Raw genomic sequence first — 17,575 nt, 5'->3', positions numbered from 1 at the left:
GAGAGAGAGAGAGAGAGAGAGAGAGAGAGAGAGAGAGAGAGAGAGAGGGAGAGAGAGATCTACAATTTTTACCTTGTAAAGTTGTTTTTTTCTACGTACTGTATGTGTGTTTGTGTTTATTTGTATTGACCAAGTTTTTACTTTAAAAAGGTTACTTTAAAAAGTTGTAGATGTACTACAAGATGTACATCTACAACTGGTTAACTTTCGGAGTCAAAACTAGTTGGTCATCACAGCAAATGGGTCTTAGCAAAAACAGTGATTATTGTAACTCAGTCTAGTTTTTTTAGATATTGAGCAAAACTTTAGTGTGGTAAACTGAAAAATGTGAACCATTTCAACTACCTAGGCAGCTTTCTGTTATCCAGTGCTGTTATCAATGAGGAGATACAACATTGTCTCAGCTGTGACAGTGGGGCTTTTGCCAGACTCAGAGCAAGGGTCCTTGAAAACCACTATCTTTGGACCAGAACAAAAATCCTGGTTTAAAAAGTGGTTGTGCTTCCAACACTGCTATATGGATCAGAAGGTTGACCACTGACCACATACAGCAGGCACTTGAAGAGACTGGTCCGCGAAGGCACTGCAATGAATAACAACTTCCACTAAGGTAAAGGTGCTTTATTGGTCATCAGTGTATGTTTCCACACAATGATGAAATTTGTGCTCTGCATTTGACCCATCCACACCCAAGTGGAGCAGCGGGCAGCCATGTGAGGTGCCTGGGGAGCAGTTAGGGTAAGGTGTCTTGCTCAAGACACAAAAAGGATAGAGCCACAGCCAAAAAGGTCCAACTTCAATCCACCACCACTCACCTCACACTGCACAAAAACATGCAGCTCTAGGATTGGCCTTTTTGCACACCTGAAGACCCACAAGAACCAAGACAAAGGAAAAGTCATACTCGACTTTGAGTGACCGCCAATGATGATGAGTGTGGTAGTAGCTGAGAGTCATTCCCAACAGATGCGCCAATAAGGTTTTTTTAAAACACCATCATTTTAAAGTGAAATTAACTATTGTGATCAATCCCGCTTGTCTGTTAGTGAAATATCTTGTGACCTACTGGGCAAATTCTACTAAAACTCAGACACTCCAGATGCACAAGATCTTTATTTAAAAAATTAGCAGGCAATGCAGATGGCAAATAATGTGTATTCTTTCACAGAATGCCACATTTATTTAACAAAAGGATTACCTTTGATTAAGAAAATAGTGATTCCTTTGTTAATTTTGTCTATTTATAGCTGTGCAATAAGCACTGAGTCCTTCTGACCACAAAAGCCTAAAGCTACTAATAATAAAACTTAGTATATTACCACAGTTCTTTTAACATCCTTTAAGCTTAATTTTCTAAACAAGAAGTACCCACTTAGTTAACACAAATGTGTTATAATTTATAGCTGTATTATAGCTGTCTCTTTACACCACTTTGCCCTTGCAGGCAGACCTTCAGTCAGTACCGTAAACCCGACCTGCTGGGAAACAGAGAGTTCTTTACACTAAATAAATCACACAGCCACAAACATGTCAGATTGAGGGTAACCAGTTTAACAAAACAAACAGCTCCCAAACTAAAGAAAGAGGGGGAAAATGTCCCTAGTATGGATCCAGCAGCCTCCTGATTTGACAGAATGAGGTTGACTGGGACTTCTTGGAGAGAAGCGAGCAGGTACTGTACCTGGAGGACGTCTTCGGGGAGACTGCAAATGGAGATGCATCCCTGACTAACTCTCATTCTTTAAACAGTGTTTCTGGTTGGATCCAGAACAGAAACTCACAGCTCCTACAGATGATTAACAAGCAAGCAGTTCCTTGCTAGAGACCAGCAGAGCAACAAGACCTTTGCTGGGAGGGCTTAGTGTGAAATCAGCTGCTGACCTACAGGAAGAGGCCAGGCTGGGACAGTCTCCTGACCGTACTTTAAAGTTTATTGCTTCTTAATTTGAGAAACACGGGTCAGGTGGGAACCAAGTGGTTAAGTGTTTGTGTGTGTTTGTAGAATTAGCAAAAAACCTCTTGAATCTCTGAACAGATGTGCGAATCTCTCAGAAATTAATTATCAGATGCACGGCAACAACAGATTAGCTTTGTCAGTCAACCACATTCAAAGATGGCTGCCACAGCTAAGTCAACTTAGCAAACACAAACATGTGGCTGTAACACAATCAATTTTACAGATAGTGAGTTAAAATCTGGTGTGGTAGTATCTGAGCATTGTTCCCAGTTCATACTTTGAGCGCCACATTATGCAGCTTCTTGGTTTAAAAACTTTGGCGTTAAATGCTAGTGGCAACCCTGAACCACTGGATGGATTTTAGTGAAACTTTCAGAACCTAATCACTCCATCTAAAACTCTAACTTTTCCAAATCAACCTGGTTCAAAATGCCACATCATCAGCCATAGCCAACACAAAACTGGCTATAACTTTATCAAAATCAGCTGAAGTTTTTGTAGTCGTAGACAAAAAAGAGCTAATTTTCTCTCTCAGTTCCTTTACAGATAAACTATTTAAAATGGCCTTGCTTTCTGAGTGAGACACCCAGTCAAGCCCAATAAATGACATCATCTGAGCACTTTTGACAATTACTCCTGTAGAACCAGCAGCCATAAATTTTCTTTCATGACCTAAATTAAAAGAGAACATTCAATAAATCCAATTAATTTCAAGTGGGTCTGCTTGTTACGATCAGATTGGTCTGAGGCAGATGGCGGTGTGGGTCACATACCATAAACTCACCACTAGATGGCGCACAAATGATTTTTTTTTTTAATGAAGAAGCTGATGTGTGGAAAATGGCTTCTTAAGTAAGCACACTAAGGCAGAGTATTTTTATATGAGCAGTTATTAGCTCAGCAAATAGAGACGAGGTTTTAACAGCCACCACTCTAAATCATCTCAGAGCTAATCAGTTCAAAAACTGCTTTTTATATAAAACAGTGCAGCAGGGGCAACTTGAATCACTGAGAAATGCAGTTTCTCAGAGGGTGACACACAGAAGAAGCTCTTCATCAAACACTCAGATAAAAGTGACTCCTGGTTAGGAGCCTAACAACATTTTAAACATGTTTTTGGGCAACTGCTGATTAGGGTTGGGCATAATCGTATCGTGCGCAATTAATCGTCAGAAAAACATTAATCGATTACTTTTTGGCACTTGATGATTAATACGATTAATGCCAGCAGGCAGACTGACTGGAGATTACTCCGGTCAGTCCACTCGGTGCTCTTCTCCGCTTCAAATATGACGAACATTAAAAATAAAGTTCTGTAATTTATTTATCTATCAACACAATTTAAAATATGATGTATAGCCTGAAGTCTGTAATTTTAAAACAATTTGGAACAGATTTTTCCGAATCTTTCCCACTAACTTGGTCATGTGATCAGGACATAAGGGTGTCCAGGGACTCCAGGGGATTAATCGTCAAATTAATCGTTATCGGCTAAATACCACAATTAATCGCGATTAATTTTTTGCCAATATTACCCAACCCTACTTCTGATGCGTGTCAGAGCTTCTAGTTCATTATTGAATCCGACAATAGCTTTTCAATCTAAATAAAGGGCCAGCCTTGGACCCTGTGGGTTTAAGGCAAGAACTGGACCTTCATGTAAAAAAGGGCAAGAAGAGATGAAAGAACTGTCAGTCTTTTTGTTCATCTCTCTGGAGACTGGAAAGGCCCAGGCTGAAACAGCCCTCCACAGGGTGCAGGGTTGGTCCTGTTGGCCCTGAGGTTGGCATATAGGCAGCTTGTTATGTTGGCTACAACAAATATCCCCGTGGAGACTTAAGTAAAATGTTGCTTCAGTCCTCTGCTACAAGACAAGCTCATGTCGAGATAAACACTATAAATTCTTTTGATGGGTAGCGCACGCGCTATTTTATTTTATTTTTTTAATCTTGCCGGTGAAAAATGACAAGCCGGAGGTGAACAATAGGCGAACAGGAGAATCTCTCCAACCCCCCGAGTAAACAAGCTGTCAGTGTTTAATACGTCATGCTGGTTAAATGTCATGTCCAGACTGCAGCCCGTCTTATCTCATTTTCCCATTTCTATGCATTATTGATGAAGGCCGGTATCACACACAAGTCACTGTCTGCTTTTGTGTGCACAACTTTTTTTTTTTTTTTTTGTTAAGACGCCTGGTCCAATTTTAAAACACACATTCATACATTTTATTAACTTTTCTAAAAGTGTACTGTTTCTAAAAGTTTAATTTGTCTGCTTAGATTCAGAAAAAAAAAGTTTTTCCAACACTCCATGGATATGTAGCAAGGCTAGTGTCCACAAAGGAGGGGAAATAGAAGTTGCATTAGGCTTTTAAGTGTGTAGCATATGCTAAAACTTTAGCTTATGAATCATACTTTGCATGTTCAGATCTATAATATGTCTTCATTAAATGCTTGTACTATGGGAGTGCCACAAGGCTTCATATTGGGAATACTGTTATTTAGCTTGCCATGAATCTGCTGCTGGTGTGTGTTTACCTGTTTTATTGTATACAAATGACACAGTCATAAATGTACAAGGGAACGATGCAAAACACATAGTCGGTCATAATGTACTCTATTACAAAGAACTATAAGTAAGGATTGTCTTAAATGTTGGTGTAAGTAGCCAAATAGTGAACTGTCTGGAGGAAGTTAAATACTTGGGTGTGATTTAGAATCTGACTCTTGAGTTCAAGAAACACACCAAGAACATACTCTATGTAACTAATACACTGAATTAGAAATCCAATAATCTTGTGTCTGTATCTGTCCACCTAGTCCCAGCAAACTGGACAATAAAAAAAGAGTCAGATTACTTTATAGACAAACCTTGCCAGGACTGGATTTGAACTCATGGTAGTATATTTACTGTAATATTCCCTCATTTTAAGACATGGAGTTAGTCAAACTATGTACTTGACTGGTTGCCTTGTTTTAAAATAGTTCATATTACACGTCCTCTTATAAACACTGTAAAGTAATACATGTATGACTGACTAAATGTGAAATAAACGACAGAGAAAGGGGAATTTGAGTTCAAGTTTATAACTTTTTCCAAATTTACATCCAGTTCAACTGGAGTGCAGCAGAAGTAGCTGGCAAAAATGCAGTGAAACAGAAAATTTACACTGCAAGTTTTGCTGACTGCTGGCTACTTTTGAACCCTGTGCACATCCACATAGTAGTGGGGTGCCATAATTTCATTGGTAAAATAATTCACATGCATTATAGGAGATGTAGTTTATGGTCAATGCCGACTTAAAATCTGCACACACCTATTTTAAGACATTAATAGATCTTTGAAGAGCTCACAGGTCATACAAAATGCAGTGATGCACCACATTTGGCCCGTGGGCCTTGAATTTGACGTGGTTTAAAAACTTGACTTCACTTTTTTTTTTCTATGAGGTAAAAAAATGTAAATAAGTAAATGGAATATTAGAAAATGGAATCAGGAAAAGTACTGTAAATGTTTGTGATGAGCTTTAGTGTGCATGGCTCCTGGTAAACAAAGAAAATTACTCTAGTGTGTTTTTATTATAACCTGTTTAATTTTTCAAGATAAAATTGCTAAATTACTGCTTTGATTCAGCCTATGAATACAAAATAACCAGAAGGAAACAGGCTGAGAACTGACAGAAACGGGATGTGATAATGGTGGAGGGAAATGCATCACAGTACGTTCTGTGTTTTAAACATATGAGATCCCAAACAAACAGTGATTCTTTGTGGTGTTATGTCATCTGTAGCTTTAGCTGACCTGTGTCACCTGATCTTGACCAATAAAAGGAAGCTGAACACACAACGTTCTGTCAAAGGTGTTGGGAATGTTTCACCGCACTGAGAACTTATGCAAAAGAACAGTGAAACTGCATAATTGGCAGCAGTTTAGTGTCTTTTACTGCAATCAGGGGTATTGTAACTATAGATCATGCAGCTGCAGATAACCCCAGGTTTTACCTAATCTTAACATATTGTGTAGTTAAAACACAAAAACCAAAGCTGAGGGGCTATTTTAAACAACAGCACATAAAACAACAGAAGTTATTCCATGGAGGAATCATTTTATGAATTTGTGGGAAGAGAACAAAGAGGATAGTTGCTGAAGGCGACGGTGTAACAACAAACACATTGAGTCGAGACAAGAAAACGAGTGGCAGCATGTGGCTGGTTACTGGGCGTAAAGCAACATAAGCCTGAAACAATGACTTTTCTTATTGCGTTGCAGAGGCCTTATAATTGAGCAAATAAATGACATTTAAACTGAGTGGAATGAACCCAGTGGTGTTGCGGTCTATGTCGCTGCATTGTTCCATTTCTGGGCGAGGGTAAGTCAGAGTATGGGGAAGCTGCAGCGTCAGGGTAGGTTGCATAACTCCAATGTAGGCCTTGTGCAAGACTCACATGTAAATATACGTACACAGAAAAGAAATCACTGATTTGGATGTCAGGGAATAAATAGAGCACTAACCTTCTGCTTTTCTCAAATTTGTGCATTACTGTTAATCATCATCCAAATTAATCTCTGCTGTCAAAAGGTGAAGGCAGATACAGTATGTTTGTGCTCGTGTGTGCATTTGTGTCTGTCTGTTAGTAAAATATCTCATGAACCAGTCAACAAATGTTATTGAAACTTACCGAAATAATCACTGGATGAACATGTACATCTGATTTATTTTTGGAATCACCTTAATTCAAGATGGCCATCATAGCCAATTGATCATTAAAAACACAAAAATAGCTTTAACTCAGTGCTTTCTATAGATATCGAGCTAAAATTTGGTGTGGTAATGGCTGGGAGTGACACTCAACATACATTTTGAGGGCTAGCAGATTGTGTGAGATCTTTGCCTAAAAATTTGAAATAGGTTATTTGGAGTTGACTACTTCTGTCTGTTAGCAAAATATCAGATTTTAATAAAGCTTTTAGGAAATAATCATTGGATATACAGTATAACTACAGCTGATTAGCATTTGGCCCCAACCTCATTCAAGATGGCTGCACAAGCCAATGAACCTTAAAAACACACAGAACTGGTGATAACTCGGTTAGTTTTACAAATCTTGCTCGAAACTTTGGTGTGCTTGTAGCTGAGGTTCATTCATAACACATACTGTTAGTGCTATTTGTTATTGTGCAAGATCATTGCTTAAGACTTAACTGTTGGAGTCAATTCTATCTGTCTGTTAGCAAAACATTTCTTGAACCACTTGACAGATTTCAGTAAAACTTCTAGGAAATAATCACTGGATGTACAACTACAACTGATTAACCTTTGGAGTCAATCGGATTCAAAATGGCTAATGAATATGAACCAACACAGAAATACCTGTAAGCCAGTCAATTTAACACATATTTGGCTAAAACTTGATGCGGTGTACCTGAGAGTCATTCACTAAATATGCTTTGCATTTGACATATCGCAGTACAGGTGCTGGTCATAAAATTAGAATATCATGAAAAAGTAGATTTATTTCAGTAATTCCATTTAAAAAGTGAAACTTGTATATTATATTCATACATTACATACAAACTCATATATTTCAAATGTTTATTTCGTTTAATTTTGATGATTACAAATGACAACAAATGAAAATCTCAAATTCAGCATATCAGAAAATTAGAATTTTACTGAAGACCAATAAAAACAAAGGATTTATAGAAATGTTGGCCAACTGAAAAGTATGAACATGAAAAGTATGAGCATGTACAGCACTCAGTATTTAGTTGGGGCTCCTTTGGCCTGTATGCAGCAATGCGGCGTGGCATGGAGTCGATCAGTCTGTGGCACTGCTCAGGTGTTATGATAGCCCAGGTTGCTCTAATAGTGGCTTTTAGCTCTTCTGAATTGTTGGGTCTGGTGTATTGCATCTTCTTCTTCACAATACCCCATAGATTTTCTATGGGGTTAAGGTCAGGAGAGTTTGCTGGCCAATTAAGAACAGGGATACCATGGTCCTTCAACCAGGTACTGGTAGCTTTGGCACTGTGTGCAGGTGCCAAGTCCTGTTGGAAAATGAAATCTGCATCTCCAAAAAGTTGGTCAGCAGCAGGAAGCAAGAAGTGCTCTAAAACTTCCTGGTATGTGGCTGCGTTGACCCTGGACCTCAGAAAACACAATGGACCAACACCAGCAGATGACATGGCACCCCAAACCATCACTGACTGTGGAAACTTAACACTGGACTTCAAGCAACGTGGATGAAGTGCCTCTCTTCTTTTCCTCCAGACTCTGGGACCTTGATTTCCAAAGGAAATGCAAAATTTACTTTCATCAGAGAACATGACTTTGGACCACTCACCAGCAGTCCAGTCCTGTTTCTCTGTAGCCCAGGCAAGACGCTTCTGACGCTGTCTGTGGTTCAAGAGTGGCTTGACACAAGGAATGCGACAGCAGAAACCCATGTCTTTCATACGTATGTGTGTGGTGGTTCTTGAAGCACTCACTCCAGCTGCAGTCCACTCTTTGTGAATCTCCCCCACATTTTTGAATGGGTTTTGTTTCACAATCCTCTCCAGGGTGCGGTTATCTCTCTTGCTTGTACACTTTTTTCGACCACATCTTTTCCTTCCCTTCGCCTCTCTATTAATGTGCTTGGACACAGAGCTCTGTGAACAGCCAGCCTCTTTAGCGATGACCTTTTGTGTCTTGCCCTCCTTGTGCAAGGTGTCGATGGTCGTCTTTTGGACAACTGTCAAGTCAGCAGTCTTCCCCATGATTGTGTAGCCTATAGAACTAGACTGAAAGACCATTTAAAGGCCTTTGCAGGTGGTTTGAGTTAATTAGCTGATTAGAGTGTGGTACCAGGTGCCATCCATTTTGAACCTTTTCACAAGATTCTAATTTTCTGATATGCTGAATTTGAGATTTTCATTTGTTGTCATTTGTAATCATCAAAATTAAACGAAATAAACATTTGAAATAAATGAGTTTGTATGTAATGTATGAATATAATATACAAGTTTCACTTTTTAAATGGAATTACTGAAATAAATCTACTTTTTCATGATATTCTAATTTTATGACCAGCACCTGTATTGTATGCAACTGCAAATAACATTTTCAAAGTTTGTCATATTTTTTAATCAAATGATGATCTTAGAAGCGTACAACAGCAGACAATAGAATGCCAAACCTTTAATTTTTAAAACATTTATTCTAAAGTTCCTAAGATTGAATATGTTATTTTCTAATGCTCAAGCACCTGAACACTAGGGTTGTTTATTTTATTGGCTGTGACTCAGTGAGTCATGTCTTATATAAGGGCTAAGTTAGGAACAACCTGAGGGAAAAAAAAATCATAACATAATAAAGCAATAATAGAACAGGTCAGTATGATATGTAACATTTCTGATAAGGCATTTTTAATGACTGACAAATTACTACTGGTAAATAACTTATTTAAATGACTCCAATAAACAATTTGCATGGGAAAGAAAAAATAAAACATAATTTAAAACTCCAACAAAACGTTGGGAACTACACTGATTAACATTTGGAGTCAGTTCAGTTTAAGATGGTACAGCTAATCAAACAAAACTGGCTATAAAAAAGTCATTTTAACAGATGTTGAGCTCAAATTTGGCATGGTTGTAACTGAGAGTCCTCCCAACACATACTCTGAGTACTAAAGTATCGTGCAGGATTTTGGTTTAAAACTTGGCCCAGCAAAATGTGGGCAATATTTATTCCTTTAATGTGCTTTTCACAAGAGAGAACAGTTTCTTGATGCCTCAATTTGGGGTCTGAGTGTGCAAGTCTGCAAATTCAGGGTGCAACACTTTTTATGTTTATGTTAGCCTCTTCCACAATAAAAATCTCCATCTCTCCATCTTGGTCAGGTCGCGGAGGCAAACAGGTCCAGGAGAGAAACCCGGACATTCCTCTCCTCGGCGACACTTTCCAGCCCAGAGAGAACATATAATCCTGCCAGTGACTTCTGGCCTAGCATCCAGAAGGCCCGAACCACCTCGACTCTTTTTGATGCAAAGGAGCACCCCCACCCTACAGAACATCAGGCCTATCTCTGAGCCGCATGCAGCTGTATGCAACTGTGCACGGTACCGGTCAGATCAGGAGGAAAAATGCAGAAACACCTAGAGCCTTTAATCTTCTATTTGTGACATTAAAAAGCAGTCCTTCACATAAGAACAAATGATTCAATAAATACTGCAATCAGCCAAAGCAAAACCCTCTAATAAAAACGAATCAGTTGGAGCGGTGAGCGAGAAGCCCTGGTTACATCAGCAGCGAGCTGAAGGTTACAGCGCAGGATTATCTCCTCATCTCAAGTCTCATCATGACTCATGCCGTCAGCGGTCAAAAGGCATCAGTCTGCCGTCGTCTCACAAAGACGAGCCGTCTGGCTGTTTGTGATATTGAGAAAATTCTCGAATGCAATGAGACTCAGGATGTGAATTAAGTCATCTTGTACAAATTTCTGTCTGTTTAAAGATGCCTTCAGTATCAGTCAGAGGTTGTGGTGTAGTTTTAACTTATCTTTTTTTTGTTTGCTTGTGGCTGTTCCCACTCTCGTTCTCATTATTTTAGCGTCAGCAGCAAGGCTTAGTTTAAAATAGGGAAACATACTAAAAGGTTTTCACTGACAGTAAAAAAAAAGTTGAACTCAATGAACTGGTCTTTTTAAAGTTTTAAAAACTTTAAAATATATATTATTGTTGAGTTTAAGCAAGTGTAAAGATGAGCCTGCAGATTAATATTTAGCAGGTCTTGTGTTTAGCATGTTGACATGGTGACGTAATAGTTTAGTAAAGTTCTATCTTCTTGAAGTCACTTTTAGAAGCATTAAATCAGTTGTGTTTTTCAGTCAAGTTGGCTATTGATGGAGAGGAAAAACCTGAAATCACTTTGAATATCTGACATCTAGCACCTGAATTTCCCACATTCAGACTCTACAACAGTGGTCCTAAATCCAGTTTGTTTTAATAGTTTCCCAACATGTCATCAAGTTCTGCAGAAGTCTGGTAAACATGCATTAATTCCAATCAGGTGTTGAAACAGAAACATCTAAAACATGCTGGACAGTGGCCCTCGAGGACCAGGATTGAGGAATACTGCACTTTGAATAAATGGGATATTATTAGTTTTTTAGCTTTGTAGCAAAATTTTCACTTTAATGAGCATGAGCAACATTTTTAATTTAATTCCGTTTTAATCTTATGGCAATGCATGAGTCACATTTTGAATTGATGCTAAAAGGAAGATCTCAGGGGTTGGTGATGTGACTAAAAGCTGCTTCCCTGGAGAAGAGACAGCAGAGCATTTTAGGATGAGCTGCTGGTTCGTGATCGTAAACCCTGACAATTAACACACGAACACACTGATTGTGTCTCAATTTAGAGGTTGCAGATAAAGTAGACCACAGCCCACAAAAGATGCCCTTCGATGTCCAGGTAGGCTGAATATAATGTCCGTTAAATGAGACGGTCTAGTATGTTTGGTGTCTCGTTACCACGATGTTACGTTTTATATCGCATCACCCACAAATGCCTATGGAACTTGTGTTCACACATCTTTTAACGGGAAGTATAACTTCACAAAATTCCATGTATTTTAAAGACGTTAAACGTAAATAGACAGAATATGGTAATAATTTGGATTTAGCTCCAGAATGGCTTTTTTTTTTGCGATGGTTTCTTTTAATGTGCCGCCAGTTTCTATGTAGGTTTTTAATGGGGCAATCTGTTTAGTTTTACTTGTGTGACTTCCACTGTTTGTGTTCATTGTTGGTATGATGATATGTATTGTATTTGTACATAGGCCTACGATTTGTAGATGTAAAAGAAATGGGGAGGGGGTACTTGGTACTTTAAAGGGATCCACGATTAGTTGTATTAGACTTTATTTATTAAACATTTGTGAACTGTAAAATAAAGACTGTAAAGGTACTGTAGGCTGTTTGGTTTTTATAATTTTTAAACTAATTTTTTAAAAATATATTACACGACTGAGTCATTTTATTTACACACAAAGCATTCTGGGTAAATGATGACGTCGACAGGTTCTCTGTGCGAGGCTGCTGGCGAGCTAAATCCACCCTGAAGGTTAATCTTGGACGATATCTGATGATCGACTCTTTTAAATGAAACCAGAGAGCGTTGACAGAGAGGAGAAGGTAGAAATGACTCAGCCTGCAACTGAAAATATGGATGGAGGACCTCAGTTTAGCTTGTCAGTTTGTCGCGCTAGCACAGAGCTAATAAATATAAGGCAATTCAGCGTCGGCGCTAGCGCGAAGGCTAACAGGCTAAGCTGGGGTTCTTCTTCCATGAAGCAGCTCTGAGGTCCTCCATCCATATTTTCAGTCGCAGGCTGAGTCATTTCTACCTTCTCCTCTCTGTCAACGCTCTCTGGTTTCATTTAAAAGAGCCAATCGTCAGATATTGTCCAAGATTAACCTTCAGGGTGGATATAGCTCGCTAGCAGCCTCGCACCGATGACGTGTCGACGTCATCATTTACCCAGAATGCTTTGTGTGTAAATAAAATAGCTCAGTTCGTGTTAAAATATATCTTGAAAAATTTACTAAACTGAACATCCTGCAGTATTTTTACAGTCTTTATTTTACAGTTAAAATGTATGTTTATCAAATAAAGTGTTACAACTAATCATGGATCCCTTTAACAACGCAGAATTAATTTCATCAGCTAAGTTGCAAAACAACAAATTCTTTAGTCTTCAGCCTACAAATGCACACTACAGTGGACGGCAGTCCCTGAAACTGAGACAGCCTGAGTGAGTGGAACAGGAATGCCACCAGTTAAAGGGTTAGTCTGGTCACTTTTTAACTTACAGCTCAAATTAAAGCGACTTCTATTTAGTCTCCTAATCTGATAGTTCTTTAAAAAATCTGAAAAATCAATCTTGTCTAAAGGTAGCCTGATCCAAAGGTTAATGAGAACACTAAAAGATCAAGATACTTTAGTTAAAGATATCATAAAATCTGTTTAAATGCAGCAGCAGAGCCAGGACTCTTCTATAATCTGCACGTTTCCAGTTTTTTGCGAGCGTTGCCACGAGTTCTTCAGTTTTACAGATTTAAAGGCTGTCACCGGTGAAAACCCTGATAACAATCGCTGCAGTTTCATTTCAAAGTGCTGCAGTGACTTTCTGCAGAGCTCAGGGAGGCCGAACCAAGGCACTGCTGGGGAAGGATTAAAAAAAACAACGGAACGTGGCTAAACAACACGTTGTGGACGAAGAATAAAAGCACATGCATCACGTCGCTTAATATCAAAAATATCACCATGTTGGATCTAGTCTCTTTATTTTCATTGAAGGCTTAAATGACATTTGAGAAATTATTGTTCAACAATGTTTTTTTTCAGCACAGCTGCATATGAATAAGACTTCAGATCCTGCTAAGCTGTTTCACACAGCTCTGCTATCACATTTCACATTATTAGAGTTATCAGATTTGCCCCCTCATGCCGGTATGCCAATACAAGATTACTTGCACATCCAAATATAAATCCCTTCCTCTCTGTCTTTAGCAAATTCTTTCATAAAGCCTCAAAGACTTTAGATGCTAAATGGGAAGTTTTCAACTCAGCGAGACATTTCTCAGCATCATCAAGCAAATATAGGAGCTTCTGGACTCTAAGGATGTGCCAAAATATAGTGAAAAGGAGAATTTAAAGCAAAGCTAAGCCTTTAATACCTCTTAGTCCTTTTTTTGTCAGAAATGAACGAGGTGTCAGCGGTGAAGACAAATGACACAGGACATCCTCTGCGACAAAGAGGAAGAGCTGTAAAGTTTCGTGCTGGACATGTTTTTTCATGCAGACGCAGCCATCACACGACGATTCCTGTTTACACGGTTTGGTGCTTAAAATACACCCGCTGCTGTCTGTCTCTTCCTTCAGCTCTAAGAAAACAGCAGGAGGAACCTGCAGGTCAATGTCAACCTCAGTGGCTCCCGTCCTGCCTAGTTTGTGTCTTTTTGAAGCAAAAGAGGAGTTTAGGAACCAAAAACATCTACAAGAAACAAAACACTTTGCTGGTCGTGTGCAGCTTTAATTAACAAGAGGTTTAAAAAAAGAGTAAGGTTCTGTAATGAAAGTCCTAACCAATCTGTATATTGTCTGTTGCAGATAGCTCTTTGAACAACCTCAGTTTGGAAAAAAAAATTTTGACCTGACTGAGCTAACGGCTAGCCTGATTAAAGCTAAGACCGAAGTGGATTGCTTCAAATAGGTCCTATCTGAACTTACGTAGGCATTAACAAGTTACAAACAGACCAGGACCAGAGATTGTGATGGTGCAATTTATTCTTTATGTGTCTTCCTCTGGCTCCATAAAATAATTGCGGTCACCTCCTCTGCCGCTTAAAAAGTTTACGGAAGTTTCCAAAATTTACGCAGGATAAGGAAAAATAATAACGTCTGCAAATCTGAAGATCGACACAGTGTCCTGAGACATCGCCATCTGAAAGAAGGCATTGGAAAACCAAACAGGACGTCCTGACCCTTCTAGTTAAATGAGTCTTTGTGAATATGATCCAAGCAAGCCCACCCGTAAAGTAGGTTTAGTCATCCTAAGACAACTCCAATCTCAAAGAGTTTATAGTGGTTTGTTCAAATACAATTTTTAAACTATTATACTGTCATCAGTTTTGCTTTACTCTGTTATTTCAATGGCAATGCCCTGAAGTTCCGACTGGAAGTGTCCCAAAGCTTTGCTGAAAATGCTATAGTTAGTCGCCGCTGCAACTATTTCTGCTTACAGATATTCCTGGGGTTAACAAGGTTTTACAATAACTTTCCCATGAACTGCTTTGAAATTTGTAACATCTGAGTGATTTTAAGTTGGCAGCAGCACAATTTGGTTTTAGCATAGTCAGAGTATTTGTTAAGATATTACCTCAAAGGGCTGCAAGTAGTGGATGAATGGTATTTATGAGGGAGATTCCACAAAAGCAGTTTGAAATCTTCACCAGGGTTCTCAATTGTCTTGTGTGAGTCCAATAACTTTATTCTAGTGTCCCAGGAATTCAATTTACTTCCTATAATTCTAAAAAGCTACAGCTTTATTTTGTTGTCAATATATACACAAACTCTTGGTGGATTATGGTCCAATAAGCTCCAGGAGTTGGTGCAGACATGTTACTCGCTGTCATTTCAGGTAAACATTTATGTATTTTCTTGCTTTTGTGTGTCTTAGTTGGAGACACTGGGATGCAACTGTTGGTAAACACCATTTGCAAAGAGTCTTCAAACTGTCTCATAATGCTGATGGGGGTTCTTAATTTCCTTGCATTGGTCTCGTTAACTTGTAATGTTGTCACTTGAGTTTTAAACATGTTTCGAAAAGTAGTGCAACACAATTTTTTTTTCTCAAAATAATTGTTCCAGGGATCTCCAACCCTTCTCCATTCTGTCACAAATGCTTCCTAGACGCACTGCAAGCTGTGATTTGACACCTGCGTGTCATTTAATAGAAAACATCCAATTATGTCCACGTTGATGATATGATTTCTGAAAAAAAAGGTGTAAGAATCTGCCTATCTTCATTTTAAAAGTGTACTCCAGCAGAGTAGATCAGTGAGGCAGCTGCCAATTTTGGTACAAAGTAAAACAACAAAGTGGGCGAAGTTACACATCAAAATAATCAGGCCAAAAGTACATTTTGGTAAGCTGTGCACATGAATTTAAGCCATGTTTGCTCAAAACACAGCCTCATGACAACACACAATTTTTTTTAAGATTTCAACTAAAACCTCCCCTGTTCTACCGTAATCTTGCGACCCTAATGAGACATCACCTTCAGCTCATCAATTTGGTGAACTTCCATACATCAAATTGTACAAATTGTTTAAATTACACAGATTTTTTCCCCATTTTACATGCATACAGATGTATAGAGAAAATATGTGAATTTTCAAAAACTCAGCTTCTGTTTAACATCTCAGAGCCTACGTTTATCTCCTCCTCATCCTCCTGCCAATAGATTGTGTGTCAAAAAGGCCAGCAAGAGCTTCAAAGATGTAATATTCTCTTAAAATAAGTGCATGCTTCTTTTTTAAGCCAACATTGAGCATAAACTACATCTCCCATAATGCATGTTGATTGTTTAACTCGCAAAATAATGACATCCCACCACTAGGTGGAGGTACACAGGTTCAAAAGTAGCCAGCAGACAGCAAAATCCGCGATTCTCCATTTCACTGGATTTATGCCGGCCACTTTTGCTACGACCCAGTTGCACTGGGAACTGGGAACTTCCCACTTACAGGTCATAAATTTAAACTCTAACACCCCTTTCTGTACTATTTCTTTCAGTCCTTTGTACACGTTAGAGTTTAAACTCTGTCTCTTTGCAGGAAATGCCACTTAGATCTCAGTTATTGTTTGCTAGAGGTGTTCAGTAATGAGAGTGATGTTTCATGTTTAGTCAAAGTTAAACATAAAACATCAAAGGTAATTACAACTGGCCATTTGAGGGCCACCAGCACACTCACGTGGCCTGTGGTGAAAATGAGTTTGACACCCCTGAACTAAGCTGTACCTGCTTTGCCGCAGATGCTGCCAAACCCCGCCCACAACCCCACCCTGTATCTAGAGAGAATAGGCTACTACCGATTTTTTGTGAAATTTATATATTTCTCATGGTCATTATACAGGTAAATGTGCAAATGAGCCAACATGTATGAACTCTCTCCAAACTAAGTTGTTTTGTGAGCCATCTCCAACAGGTAAGATATTAATTGTTCACAATTTTTTCCTCTGAACCCAACTTCAAATTGTGTGAACTATCTCTTTAACATCCAGTTAGTGTCCTGAAACAAAATCACATTAGCATGAGAGCAGCCATAAAATAAAGCCCCTTTCAACAGGCAGGGTTGAGGGTCAGACCAGGTTCCAGTCAGGGTTTTCATCATACAGCAGCACTCTCTTCCTGAATCTACAGATCATGCCACATGACTCACTCTAGTGTAGCTTTTACAGCTTTCATTTATTTCTCCCAGCATATTTCCAGGAATCTGACTTATCAGCTGAAATGAGCAGTGATGGAGCCCACAGGGCCACACCGTGCCGGGAGAACAATGAGAGAGCTACTGTAGGTTACTGTACATCATGGGTGGGTTCCACCTGAGCCCCACATGTCAAACAAAAGCTTCTTTTTGTGTTTGAGTCAGGAAACCCAGCGGCTGGGGAAAAGCACGCAGATTGTATGCAGTTGTGATTTTCACTGGTTGCCTATTGATCCTGTCTGCACGCATCAGCGCTCAGACTTTTTGTCTGTGTGTGTGACAGAGCTGAGGCGCTTCGGACTTACCTTGGCACTCCTTTTAGGCTGTATCCCGGCTTCCGAGGCGGTGATGCAGGCAGAGACTCTCCGGCATGCTGTCGATCCGATCCGGCCCACTCGGGGCGGGTTCAGCTTTGTCAGCGGAGGAGAGCCACCACTACCGCCGCCGCCGAGCAGCCGCTGCCCAAGCTCATCATCCGGTTACTACCGGAGCGCACACTCACCACGCCTTCAGCCGCCGCCGGCTGTTATGAGAACAAGCTCTGCTACTACACACACACACACACACACACACACACACACAC

The 17,575-nt window shown here is 39.4% G+C and overlaps 1 protein-coding gene across 3 annotated transcripts in view; it reads right to left on the bottom strand.

Annotated features, from left to right (window-relative positions):
- The window catches only part of frmd4bb (FERM domain containing 4Bb), a 47,910-nt gene extending 30,335 nt beyond the window's left edge, over window positions 1-17,575 (bottom strand). For 2 of the 3 annotated variants that reach the window (XM_014010897.1, XM_014010899.1), the window contains exon 1: window positions 1,682-1,755. In XM_014010897.1, coding sequence (XP_013866351.1) covers window positions 1,682-1,738 — 57 coding nt within the window. In that variant the 5' untranslated portion in view covers window positions 1,739-1,755. Of the gene's footprint in view, window positions 1-1,681; window positions 1,756-17,297 lie in introns of those variants that run through there. The other variant, XM_014010898.1, reaches the window with a different exon arrangement.

This window comes from Austrofundulus limnaeus, unplaced genomic scaffold (genome assembly GCF_001266775.1).
Source record: "Austrofundulus limnaeus strain Quisiro unplaced genomic scaffold, Austrofundulus_limnaeus-1.0 Scaffold75, whole genome shotgun sequence".
NCBI classification, from domain to species: Eukaryota; Metazoa; Chordata; class Actinopteri; order Cyprinodontiformes; family Rivulidae; genus Austrofundulus; species Austrofundulus limnaeus.
Note: the sequence above shows the minus strand (reverse complement) of the source record. Positions and strands in the feature narration are given on the sequence as shown.